Below are 14,287 nucleotides of genomic sequence, written 5' to 3' on the forward strand. Positions count from 1 at the left end.
AGACGCAGTAATTCACAAAAATGTGATCCAAACCAAACAACCGCTGTAATCCACTGTATATACTTTACAGCTTTGGTACTGGATGAGTTGTTTGCTGTGGTGGTTTACACACAAATAATCGAGCTAAAAAAACACAACAGTATTTTCCGTGTAAGTTTACTTTCACAGAAGGCAAAGAGCATGCCCTTATAAAAGGTCTTCATCCGATGCTTTGAAATACTCTGGTTTTAACTCAAGTGATGTTAACCAAGAAGAAGTCATGTGCAAAGCAAAACATTGAATTATTCTTTTAAGATGTATCTGTCCCACTGCGCAAGTGTCCAGTGAAGGGGGGCATGGCTACGCGGAGGCTGGAAGGGGAAGTAGAAGTTTTTGGAGGGTCGGTTTCTTCTTGTGTGGAGGAACGAAAGAAGGCAACCATTAAAGTTGGAGTTAACATACCAGTTGTGTGATTATTGGACTAACAATTCCACCACCTGAAAACACACCACAAACTGCAGTGTGATAAATGCATGAAGACCAAGAAAAACAGTGCAGTGCTTTGTAACGTGAACTGTCCATCGCGAACTCAAACGTCCGTAAAAACGAGCCTGTACAGTGCATCTGCAAATCCACCGAGCACACAAAGAAGCCCTTAAATAACCAACACATTCCCCTTCGTTTAGGCCAAAAATGTGCACCCATTAAACACAGTGAGTAATGAAGGCTTCAGGAAAATGGTCAACATACTTGTCAAAAGACATGTTCTCCCCTTGAGCAATTATTTTTCCAATGTGGCAAAATCTGCACTGTATGCAGGAGGGAAAAGAGCTGTCGACTACTCTGCTACGAGTTTTAGTCACATCCATCACGCTGGTACGATGAATGAAGTGAAAGAGTTTCTATTATTTATCTGCATAGTTTAATTTATGAAGATTAACTTAATGTAGAACTATGTAAAGATGAAAGCAGCGCCCTGTTGATTTAATGCTGTGCCATTTTTTTTGTTTTTTAAACCAAATGATGCAAAAATGATTTAAAATGTATTTTTGAGAGCGGCACAGTGTGTCTCTTGTCCCGCATCCCTCCACTCATCCCCAACCAGTCACGACAGCTGGCCGCCTGTCCCTGACACTGGTTCTGCTGGAGGTTTCTTCTTGTTAAAAGGGAGTTTTTCCTTCCCCCTGTTACAGAGTTCTTGCTCATAGGGAGGTCATCTGATTGTTGGGTTTCTCTGTATTATTGTGCTGTCTTTACCTTGAAATATAAAGCAGGCTGAGGAGACTGTTGTGGTGACTTGGCGGAATATAACTAAAATTGAATTACTAAAGTTCTGTTAAGGTTCAGGAAAAGGTGCATGCTTTCTATAGCAGATACATCTAGAACTGGGCAACTTACACACACACATGCAAAAAGAGCAATAGTGTTTGTTTCTTCTGCGTCAAAGCTTCACAACTCTATCACTTTTAAAATGATTAAGACAAAAAAACTGACAACTCAGATGATGGCATTAAATTTTAATTGATGTAACTGTATTTCATTCTTTTTTTTAAGTGTTTAATGTGCACGTCAGATACAGTTGAATTTATAGCTGTGATGAATCGGCTCAAAACAGCTGCCAAATAACTAGCTAATGGAAAGCGGTGCCAGGAAGCCTAAAAATGCATTGATTTAGATCAAAACAAGAATGATATAAGACCCACCCTTCAAAAACAAGGACATTTATCCTCTGAATCCCACTGCAGTCAGATAAAGTTCCCTTCTTCCTTTCCTACTTTTTTTTTTTTTACTTATTCTCCATTTTCCTCAACTACTCTATTTTTTGTATTGATGCCTTTAGCAACCAAGCACCCACAATGCAACCCAATAAACCTCAAATGCTACGTGTCCTCATCACTCCCGACAGAATTGTTCTGTTTATTAGAACCAGTAAACATTTATGATGTCCAGTTTGTGTGTATTTGTCATTTCACACGTTGCTGTGTCAGGGTGTTTGAAACTATCCCTTATTATGTATTCCTCAAAGGAAGAGAAATACAATCGCAAACAGTGTTTATTGTAAACGGAATAAAATGCACCACGTCCTCTCAGAAACAAGACTTGACCCACTGTTGCTTAGCCAGCAGAAGTAGGCTCACGAGAAACATAAAAGGCCGAGGGTGTGAAAGGAAGACGATGTGAAGCCTGTCCCTCCATTTCTTTGTCACGCTCTGCTGCCCTTCAATCACGCGAGTGTGTACGTGTTTCAGTCTGTTCTCCTGCTCTTCACGGAGCCAAAACATGACACCCAAGCAATCCACTGCGATCCATCATCCTTATCTGTCAAGCTGGTGCGTGTAGCCTGAACGGTGACACTGACCATCCATCATGTTTACCCAGCCACTCTGCATTAAATGACCAGGTGAAAGCGGTGTGAGTGGAACCTCCTTATTTAAAGCTCTTTTGTCATAAGACGCCTTGAATAAAGCTTATATTCTTCTAAACAGCTTTCCTTGGGCAGGTTTAATTACCATCACTTACTCTTTGAAATTAATTTTCGTCTTTGTGTGCTCCTAGTCTGGCTGCACAGTTTTATCTAGTCTAATTTACGATAACAAACGAGTAGTTTTTATTTTAACTGGATAATGGCAAGCTTTCGAGAGATAAAGAGGTTTAAAGTGGTGCGATTTTGTTCTGACTTTGGGCCCTTTGCCACAATTACACACACACAAACACACGCTTCAGATTTGATCTAAAAAGAAAATGAATTTCCTCAAGATTTGCCCATTTTACAACAATTAACACAAAGTACATAGAAAAAGTCACGGAAGTTGGCTGAACGAGGCTTAATACATAAAGAAAAAAGTGTATAGACAGAAAAAAAAAAAAGAGATTTGTCATGACTAAGACACTCACTGGCCACTTTATTAGGTATACCTGTCAGCTCATAACAATCTGAAGAATGGCCAGTTTACTTTGAGCTGACAGGAAGACAACAGTAACTCAAATAATCACTCATCACAACCAAGGTATTATTGCAGAAGAGCATCTCTGACTGCAGATCGACTACAAGCAACAGAAGACCACACTGGGTTAATAGGGACAATTGAGATTAAACAAAAACTTGCCAAAATTGATAATCACCTGATCAATTCCGTTTTAATGACAAAATCAAAATTTAGTGTGAAACATGAACCTGAAAGCACGGCTCCATCCTGCCTTGTATATTCGGTTCAGACTGATGGTGGCACACTTCAGGTCCCTTGGTACCAACTGAGCATGGTTTAAACACCATGACTTGACTGACTATTGTTGCACACCATGTCCTTCAATTTAAGACCACAGTGTACCACCTTCTGACGGATACCACACCATGTCTCAAAGCTCAAATCATATCAAAATGCTTTATGAAACATGACAAGGAGTTCACCGTCATCAAATGGTCTCACCATTCACCAGATCCAGGCGAGCAAATTTGGGATGTGATGGAACAGAAGACTCATCACAACAAATCTGCAGCAACTCTTTGAGGCTATCACGTCAATGCAGAAAGAAAATGTCAGAGGACTTCCAGGACCTCATTGAATCTCTGACATGAAGAATTAAGGCAGCTCTGGAGGGAAAATGAGCTCCAGCCTGGTACTAACAAGTCGTACGTTAAGTGTCCGCTGAGTGTAATTCATTTAGAGCCCCTTCCTTTCTTTTTTTTTAATTCAGTGGAGGACATCTGATTATAGTTAATGCAATTTAAGAGCAAAAGACCCAAGAGGTTTTATTGTGAAGACTACACACTCTTTCCTTGGAACTTCTAACCACCACCTAATTTAGCCATTTGTAAAATACACAGTTAAAGAAATTTGGTATTTTAAGCTCAGTCCAAGTCTGGTGCAAGATAAAAAAGAAAATACTAAAAATACAAAATTGTCCTTCCAACTCGGATTCAAGCCCATTCTTCAGCTAGTTGAATGCATTTTTATCCACAAAGCTCGTGGTATGAGCAACATAACTGTCCATTACTATGCAAATGAGTGCATATCACATTCATACAGTATAGTCAAGTGCATACATTTGCAGGCTTTCAAACCACAACTAGCTGCTTTTAGCTTTGAACTACAGTACGAATGTGTCTGAGGCTAATTGCTGCTATACTGTTATCTGCGCCTTTTTTTTTTATGGGGCTAAATCCCAGCAGGCAAACAGTAATATCGCCAAACAGAAAAGAAGCCAGACAGCCACTTGATTAGAAATTCCAAAAGCTCCCTTGGATCTGCCAATCACATGTCTGTTACCATGGAGACATGGGATGCGTACTCATAGTCAGCGGAGGGTCCCGGGCAAAAGGAGAGGTTGATTAAAGTGTGAGGCTTCCTCCGACCTTTTGCTGCTACAGAGCGTGACAACAGCGGCGGTGCTAGCACTGCTAGCTGTTCCCTGCTCTATTACAAAGGCAAAGAAAATTGAATATCTGAGTCAGCCCTGTGTTATTTTAAAATAGATATGTTTTATAGTGGCTTTATAAAAAAAAAAAACCATGGACAAATCTTTGAGACCTTTTTCCAAAAAAACTGCATTCACAAGAAGCACAAGGTGTGGGTACATTTAAGGAAATATAAAAGATTTATTTACACAGGTGTCACAGCTATCACCTGTTCTGTTCTTAAGAAATAAAATGCAGCAGTTGGAAAAGAGAACATGCAGTGTCTGCTTCTGAAATGGTCTTATTCACTCTTAAATACACAAAAGAAGCCGCTCAGCCATTCCCATAAACACCAGTGGTTGTTGGGAAAAACTCTGAATGTGTGTGTGTCTGTGTGTGTATACATGTATTACTCATATTGTGGAGGCATAAATCTGTTTCACCCTGTGGAGAACTGCAAAAGAAAGTATTGGTGATCAAAAGAAAGTGCCCACAATGTAGATATCTTAATAAAATTTATATTTTAGTCCAAAGATTTAGGTTGGGTCAAGTTCAGTTTATTTTTAGGGTCACTTGGATGAGTGACGAAACGTTTCTCCCACTGAAAAACTACGTCCAGATGAACAGAATCAACTTTTGGGGATTTACTTACCTGGATGATTGAGCATACATCAAGACAACTGTGTAATATATAGCAGAAATGATCATTTTCTTTACTGTATATACATTCATAGCTTTAACTATTTGAAATGACTGAGTACGATGTCACTGCAAATTTGTACGGCAATTTGAAGTTATTAATCACTTATTTGGGTATTGAGGTGACCTTTAGTTGTCAACTGTCAGCAAAAAACTCCCTTTCACAATTTAAAAACCTCTTGAGCTGCATTTCTAAAACTATTTTTTTGCAAGGCCCATCTCCATCTTTTAAGAAAAAAAAGCAAGTGCACCACTATTACAGCACAATAAAAATCAAATGAAAATGATTAACAAGAAGCTCAAAATTACTGCTCATAACTGTGAAAGAAAACATTCCTTAAATCTCACATAATCATGATTTTAAGAGTCGTTTAAATGTTAAACTGATGTGGTTCAAACGGGCGACTGTCAGGCTTTTAAGAAGAGAATATTTTACTGTATATTCTAGCAAATATCTTCTGTCCGAGCTCTGAATTATTTACTCTCTATTTTCATGACAAGTGTGAAATTCATTTGTTAACCGAGACAACAAAAACAACAACGCCACGAGGCAGGAGATGAAGCGTTTTAACACAACCAAGGAAAGAAGGAAGTCATTAATAGGCGTGTAAAGGTAACAATTATCGTATTAATTTAGAAATAATGGAGATTTAGAGCAAAACACAGTAAAAGAAACTTCCTGGATAGACGACTGGAAGCCTTTATGTGGTCATGTATTAATGCTAGAAAGTTAAGTCTGTTAAACTAAGGTAATAGACCAGCTAAACTGCGCATTAGTTTGGCTGTAACTGTATCAGTTCTGTGATGTGTGTGACAGCAGCCTCTTTAAATATTTGAATCACAGAGGATGGGATCTGACAAATTAGCAAAAAAAATAAAAGAAGCAAAGCCAGAGCAGCTGTGGCTCAGTCCACATAACAAACTGTCCTTGGACCTGATACTGAACCGTAAAACTGCGCACAATTTATCACTAGTGTGTGTGTGTGTGTGTGTGTGTGTGTGTGTGTGTGTGTGTGTGTGTGTGGCAGAGTGCACCGTATGCACTGTCTTTGAGTCCCTAGTGGTGAAGTGATGGAAACACTGTGAGCATGTGAGCTGTGAGCCTAAGGGACGGTCATTGCTCCTTATTCACTCTTGTCTTTCTTCTTACAGCGAGCATGCCTTTGTGTTCATGCAAACTGTGTGCACTGTAAACATACCAAGACCTTTGGGGGTGATTCCACTGCACTCCAGGGGGTTGATTGCCCAGTAGTAGTACTTCAGAGTGTGCATCAGCTGCAGGACGGTGCCGATGCGGCGAATGGTGGTGTAGATGGTGGCAGTGCCGATGAACTCCGATGACAGGTATGTGTACAGGGACAGCTGGACCTGGAAATACACAAAATACATTCAAACAACACATGCACGGTACGTGCGTTGTCTTTATATGCGCATGTTGACGGACAAGTAGTTTGGGGAGAGAAATAAATCATCACTTTGTGTTTATGATATTCATGAAAAAAGCTGTTTAACAGTGAAAGGACGGCCACAGCGGAAACTTCCCTCCAGTAAAAGCACCAGTGTTTTCCTGCTTTGTGTTATTTTGATGTTTCTGTGCCTGAAGCTCTTCGAGCCTCATATGAGGAGGCAGTTACTGACTCTGGCATTTGAGGCGTGCGTTCTCCAATCGCTAATTTGCTCCTTTCCTCCTTTTATGTTCCGTTTAAAAAGAAAAAAAAAAAAAGTAAAAAGTAAAAAGTCCCCCCCTTCTATTGATATTCCACTAACAAATCCTCTCAATCGCACTTTCATAGATTGGAGCGTGCTGTACGCTCAGAAATCTCTGAGCTCATTACAGTGACCGTGACGCTAAGGACCAGCCTTAACGAGTTAGCTCTGTTTAGACGGATGAAATTAGCAGGGTGCCACTGCCTGACCATACCACATCACAGCTCATCTAAAAAGGAGAGTGCACTCAGATGACTTAAATGGCCTTCATTATATTACATTTCTCACATTAAGCTGTTTATCTGGTGCAATTTAAAACCATCTCAGCAGAACTTACGAAAATTCTTGATCGTATTGCAACACTTCGGGCTCCGCTGCTCCAACAATGGCTTATTAAAACAAAAACAAGAAGAATATATATTCCTCCCTCTCTGAAAGGACTGTGTTTACCAGGAGAAACGGGCTCTTTTAAAACTGAGCAGGGGACACATTATGAGAGACGGGCGATGTGATTCACATGTGATTTCTTCAAGTGTTTCATTAAGTCCTGAACATGACCGAGGCTATTTTCGCCAATAACAAAGGTAATGATAATACACTGAGAGGCAGAAAATAATAACACTCAGCGGGAGGCAGAACGGTACAAAGGAAGTAAGATTAAAGGATTTTAAGATTTCTTGTGTGTGTGGGGCTGCTTAGTATGTTTATTATGCTGTTCTTATTGTGACCTTAATTATTATCATGTAATAAGAACTTATCGTCTTTCCTGCAGTGGCACTCAATTGCAGGTAAAAAAACAAACAAAAAAACAATATGTAATCACATACTTCAGTCACTTTGAATCTCTGAGATAAAAGCCAAGATCAATACGCTGTATTTGTACAGTGTTGCATTCTGACATTCGCACACTCCTCCATCTCCTGAGAAGCTTGCATAGCTTCTGTTTTTACTCCAGGACGCCGTCGGCTGCACCGCTATACCCAGAGGCCAATCAGCTCTCGGGGTCAGAGGGAAGGAGACAGGGAGCCAGGAAGATTTGAGAATAAATGGAGGCAAGAGCTGAGGGGCCCTTCAGCGATGCCACATCGAGTTCAGAGTGAGGAGGAAAAGAGGAACAACACATCGCTCTCTGTCCCGAGGTCTTTTCAAATGTCACTTTTTCTTATTGTTTCCCCTCGTTCGCGTGTTCTGTCCTTCTCCTGTGTAATGCCCCAGCCCCTCCCCCCAATGTCTTCTTCCATCCTTGTTTATTATATTATTGTAAAGGGCAAAAGCCAGTGAGAGATATCAGCCCCTCCTTCATCTTTCTTTTATGATGTTTACATGTCTCTCTTTTTTCCTGAATTCAGACCAAACCTAGAGCACACAATAATCAGAAAAAAACAGTATCTCTTGCTTTCTTTTTATGTTTTATGTTCTTCCCTCTGCTGGTTATTTTTTTACAGGCCTCCAGACCTTTATTTTCTTTGCAGCAAGGTCATGTAAAACACACTCGCACACATTTTTAGGAGATGCCTGAAAATAAACAGACCTTGGCGGGGGTGTGTATCCAGATGGCAGCGTTGAAGAGGACATGGTCACAGAGCTGTTTGAGGAGTGGCGCTCCATGAGGTAAACCATCCAGATACTTGGCAAAGGACAGGAACTGCTCAAGCACTGCCCTGGTGATGTGGACCCGTGAAGACTAGGAAAAGAGCACGCAATTATAGGTTTGAAGCTGATAAAAGAAAAAAGCTGATAAACACTCTTTTAAATTATTATTATTAACGTTTTATTTGCTGTCATCCTACAGTACAGCCAGTGTAACCACGGATACAGCCAATCACCTGCTGAATGACGCTTTTCAATACATAATTTTAGGTACCTAAGCTAGAGTTCAACACAGGTCTCAGGTAATTAATTTACACCATCTGTTTTGTTAAGAAGTGTGCATATGATATCGCTGACTCTTTCCTCTGCACATTTCTATCTTCGCACAACAACTTCTAATACCTACACTGCACCGAGGCCTTGAGACAACGCTCCTTTCTTTACGTTTTTCTAGAAGAATGGGAAACATATACACAACTAAATCATATTCTAAAAAGCTTGTAAGTCAATATTTGATATGACCACCTTATTAGCACAGCCTGGACTCTCTTAGGTAAGCTTTCCTGTAATGTCTTTAAGCAGAATAGCTCTCCAGCCTTCTTAAAGGACATTCAAAGCTCTTTTATGCTGCCTTTTGTTCTGTTCTTTGTCAATATGATCCCACGCTGCTTTAGTAATATTGTGGCGTGAGCTCTGGGGAGGCCGATCCATGACCGACAGTGTTTCAGTGTGTTTTTCTATCCAGGTATGCTTTTACTAGATTGGCGTTTGGGATCATTATCATGCTGAAATGTTTTCACTGATAAAGATGTTGCAGATGGTACTGCATGGTAAAAGTCTCCAGCGTGTTTTACAGATGGCTGTAGACACTGCTGTACCTCTCTCCTAACTTCACATATTTAAATTTGGATTCATCGCTCCATAAGACTTGTTGTCACTGATTTTATGTCCAATTATTCTAATGTAATTTAGCATATCTCAGCCTTCCCCACCCATTTCTCTTCCTTAAGTATGGCTTCTTGACAGCCACTCTTCCACTCAGACCATTTCTGATGAGGCTTCAGTGAACAGTAAATGGATCAACTTAAGATCCAGATACATCTCTCAGGTCCTGTGGCAGGTCTTTGCTGGATTTTGTCCTATTTCTTAAGGACCTGACTCACATACTGTTCATCTGCTGTATGATTTTTCAGCCTGCCACTTCTGCTTTTGTCCTCCACTAGTCCATTTTCCTCTCACCAAGTTGTACACGCAGTATAATGTGGAAATATGCCACATTATTGGCTAATAGCTCTCTGGAAATAACTAACTAACGAACTAACTAACTAATAATACTATTTTATGTCAGATTTGTCTTGGAAATTTACAGATTCAACAGCAGAAATGGGAAACAAATTATGTGTTTTGTGACAGGCTGCTAGTAACTAAATGCTAAATTTGCTAAATTGCGGTTCATGTGTAGACACAACACTGGTTTATCTCGTGATTCATAGGTACACTAACAAACAAAAGCATTTCTCTGAAGATGGTCAAATACAAGGACTGGACTGAAAATGAGTGGAAAAGCAACCAATGTCCAAATAAAACTTTGAAAGACCTTCGGAAAGCTTGAAAACATACATGCAAACATGTATATCAGGAATTTCTGGCTCATTAGAAGCGAAACATAAAGGAAAGACAGGTGGCTCAAGACTTTTGCACAGTTCTGTAATACTGATGAAATGCAATCAACACTGCAATAAATTTGACCTTTAATATTGCACTGAATAAAATAAAAGAAACACCTGTCAGTATAGCCCAAAACATTTTAACAAAACAACAAATGACAAAAATATTGTTGCATCACGCCGCATCAGGTTTAAATAGCTATATACATATAAGCTACCTAGCAGAGAATACAGCGGAAATGTAAGTAAAGCTTGATAAAAAACCCTGATGAACTTAATGGAGCTCAAATAGAATGCAAACTCTTTCCTGGAGGCTCTTGTACTGACCTTCTCGAGCAGGTATCCGATCACCAGAAAGCCTTTACCGCCCAGCATTTGCTCCTGCATGGCCACTGAGCTTTTCAGCAGCTCCACCAGGAATGCCAGCAGAGTAGCACTGCAACATAAGCACACACCAGCAATGCTGCATTGAAATCACTACTGGACAAACATGTTTACTACTGCAGGCAAGACGATCCATGCCGTGTTTGCTTCATCACTCTTCAGACCCACATTCACATACCCCAGCATATATTTTTAATAAGCAAGGTGCTTTGCTGTTTCTTATTGTCATTTCCTTGATGATATATTTTTTAAATAATCGGACTGCAAAGCTGCTCGATACTGGATGTAACTTGATTAATACTGATGAGATGAGATGATTATTTTGTAGCCTGCAGCACAACCGAGGTTATTCTTTTAAAAGAAAGACAACTCTCCCACATACGACATTTACCTTTCTCTAATGTCAACCATTGTCTATATTTACTTCTTCTCATTTTCCCTAGTTTGTTTCGGGGTCCCTACTAGGATCAGCTGCAGCACTGCATAGCAAACAAAACATGTAATATTTTGAAGCTTCAGCCTGATTTCCTCTGCTGGAAAAGAAAAAATGGTGCAGTTGATATAAGTGCTCTTCAGACAGCCATCAGGTTCTCTGTATTTATGCAGATGACTCACCAGACAGTGGTGTCCACGCTGCTGTCATTGAGCTGCTTGTAGTCCAGCTGTGCAAAGAGAGGGAACAGGACCTGTATGCCTCCTATAGAGTGAATGGCACTGTGGATGGAGTGGGTAACAATAGCCTTCACATCCTGGGGGTTGGAAAAAAGACTGTTAGCGCTGACTTTATTTGACATGTTCACACAGTAGAAATCACATGCTCACTTCCACTATTAAAGAGCAAACAGCTCTCATATGCAGACTTAACAATAGAAAATGTTGCAGACATTTTTTTATTCCACATATGGTAATTTAAGACTCGCTTCTTTTCACACACACATTTAGTGCATCTATTGTTTTGTTTTTTTAAAGACTAGTTTTAGATCCCACAGAGACAAATTGAAACAATTTACTTCAAAATAATTTTAATTATCTCAAAACGGAGCATTTCCTTAGGGCTATAAATGGTACCTGTGTACCACTTTAAGCTGTTTTAACCCACTGAACTAAAATCATGAAAAAGGCGACTGCAAGACCTTCCTTAACTAAATTAACTGGATAAGAAAACAGGACTCCCTTTGTGCCCTCATAATTATAAAATAGAGAATTTGCTGCCTGGATGGTTGGTGCATTTTTCACACACTGTGCAACTGAGGGAATTCTCAGAAATCAGGAGATTTTTTTTTAAGAAAAGAAAAGCACCACTGGTTGAGCAGACCTCCATCAACCTTGAAAGATATATGCTTAAACATAACTACAAGCAGTATCCTTCAAAGAAGGTTAAACTAAGATCTAAGAGTCCTGTCAAAATCAAATCTGTTTTCTATATTTTCTTAAATATCATATCAGCTATAATATCTTATACTGAGGAAATCCCTTATATCTACAGTACTCCAAGCAAGGTAAATACCACTTATTTTTCACAAATGCAATTGAGGCGAGCGTGAGTCAGCCTATGAAAAACTAGCTTGATAATCACACTGAGCAATCACTTCATTCCACTTCAGTCATTCACATATGCATTACTAAACACATCAAGAGCTGTGGGCTGTGATTTAGAGCGAGCTCTCTCAGAAGAAACAAGCCAAACTAACCTGTAGCATGAGTGCGTGCGGTGAGTGGACAAAGATGGAAGGGTTTTCCCTGGGCGACGACTCCAGGCAGAGCTGGGCATCCGTTGCCTTGGCGTTGTAGGTGAAAGAGATGGAGCTGGCCAGCTTTCCGTCATACAACACCTGCTTGTGGTGCTCAGCCAAGTGGATGTCGCTCTCGGACTTGAACTTGAAAGTGCTCTGCAGTGGCGGTGGAGGTGGAGGAGGAGGAAGAAGAAGATGTCAAGGGTTGTGTGAGGAAACCATTGAATCAGACAGACAAATGACTTTCCCCGAGACGACAGAAGCGCGTCTCTGTGTGCACAAGTTCAACACCCAAAATGGAGTCTGCTTAATTGCAGCATGAGCCGTGTGTAAACAACACAGCATTAGCTTAATGAACACAGCGCTAACCCGGGCACTAATTCAATTAGCCCAGAATAAGAGATGGATGGGGGAGCGGATGTGTGGGAGAGGAGCACTCGGAGATCCAAATTTATCTCTCTCTTTGTAGTCCACCAACACCAAACACACAAAAGAGAAGGGAAACATTATTTACATTTATCCCACAAAAAAAACAACAAAAAACCCACACAGCCTGGAATCTAAAATAGCTTTACTTTGGATCATTTTCTCACTTTTCTGTTCCTCCACTGACATTATGGACGAATGTAACACAGCAGTATGTTGAAACCAGGACACGCGGTCTAAAGATAGACGCATTTCTTTAGTCCACGCACAAATTGTAGGAACTGTAGGTTGCACTTCATCTGTATCTATATCCGTCTATCTGCACAGGTCTCTGGGTTCATGTGTCCTGCAGCAGTGCTGCTACACACAAAGTATAAAGCCCAGCAGATGAAAGGCCAGCGGACTGATCTGCCACCCTCTGCAGCAGCTCTAGGCGGGGGCCGCTCTCCACCTACAAGCGTCTGGGTCCCCAGGTACCTCACTCAGCCTGACTGCACAGGAAAGCCGCGGGCCGATGACAGACCTGCAGGCCCGTCTTCTTCTAAACCTTTCATCTGAGGTCTAGCGTAAAAAAAGATTAAAAATGCACCACTAAATGTAACATCCTTATTTCCATCCAAGGGCTGAATACAAATTTACACTAAACCTTCTCTGATTCAGTTACGAGAAACACAAAACGCTTCCTTGCATGGACATGCAAAGAGGAGCCGGGAGAGGCCACTAATCTGCATCTAAAGCCACTTTTCACACAGTCTTCACAGCACAGCATTGTTTGCAAGAGTAATTAATGGTAATTACAGCATGCTTCTATTTTCTGAATTAAGAAGATATTACTTTAGTCAGATACGGGAGCTGATGACCCCGTGTTAAACAGCTCCTCTGTGAAGCAGCGTGTGTCAATAAGCTTATCTGTTAAAAATTGTCTGAAATTCTGCAATAATTCTTCACAATCACTAATAAAAAGCCTCTTCAGTTTATTTTGGAGCGGGCCCTACAAAAGTATTGTATAGCCTGAATGTGAAATTAATGCACTTATTAGGATGCAGATTTATTGCAGCGTCAGCCTGTTTATTGTGCTGTACTTACAAGGTGTGTGTGTGTGTGTATAGACGCAGCTCTTTTAAATGTGAGCTTGCATTCAGGTTGCCATAGTAAAAAGGGGGAAGGCGGGCTGCTGAAAGCGTGAAAGATCTTTGCTGACTCTTCAAAGTACGAAGACATAAGGGGATATCCGTCAGGTGGAAGGAGGAACATGCATTAAAGCGTGGGTTTTTACATATGTAAAGCCTTACGCGGCTGCACTTAAAAACATGTGTCCCCTCACACCGAAAGGAATGAAAGCGACAACTCTTGCCTTTTTCGCACCTGACAGATGCAGATGCGACATGGCCTGCAGTGATAACGGCGCACGAGCCCGTGCACGCACGCTTAAACCATTCAGCTCATCCTTCGCCTGCCTGCAACTCCAGACAGTTTACTGAATGACGGCCAACTCTTCAGGATGAGAATTCCAGCATCTGACAGAAATGTTTCCTGACTTATTATAAGCTATTTATAAAAAAAAAAAAAATCTAAATCTAGGACTGGCTATCTGTAAATATTCAAAACTAAATGTCAACTCTAAACACTTTCTAAAACTGAATTAGAGCAAAAATATCAGAAATCTACCAAGACATTTGTAGCCAGCGTTAGTCACACATGTTAAT

General features: G+C 40.5%; 1 protein-coding gene across 16 annotated transcripts in view; it reads right to left on the minus strand.

The window, feature by feature from the left end:
• nbeaa (neurobeachin a) overlaps positions 1-14,287 on the minus strand; it is a 105,710-nt gene that overhangs the window by 41,305 nt on the left and 50,118 nt on the right. For all 16 annotated transcript variants that reach the window (XM_085420780.1, XM_085420779.1, XM_085420778.1 and 13 more), the window contains exons 9-13: positions 12,114-12,311; positions 11,038-11,171; positions 10,366-10,474; positions 8,313-8,465; positions 6,274-6,442 (exon numbers count right to left, since the gene is read on the minus strand). In XM_085420780.1, the coding sequence (XP_085276906.1) occupies positions 6,274-6,442; positions 8,313-8,465; positions 10,366-10,474; positions 11,038-11,171; positions 12,114-12,311 (763 nt within the window). The remainder of the gene's footprint in view (positions 1-6,273; positions 6,443-8,312; positions 8,466-10,365; positions 10,475-11,037; positions 11,172-12,113; positions 12,312-14,287) is intronic.

Source organism: Rhamphochromis longiceps, linkage group LG10 (genome assembly GCF_057381845.1).
Source record: "Rhamphochromis longiceps isolate RC_006_pf linkage group LG10, R_longiceps_female_GT1.1, whole genome shotgun sequence".
NCBI classification, from domain to species: domain Eukaryota; kingdom Metazoa; phylum Chordata; class Actinopteri; order Cichliformes; family Cichlidae; genus Rhamphochromis; species Rhamphochromis longiceps.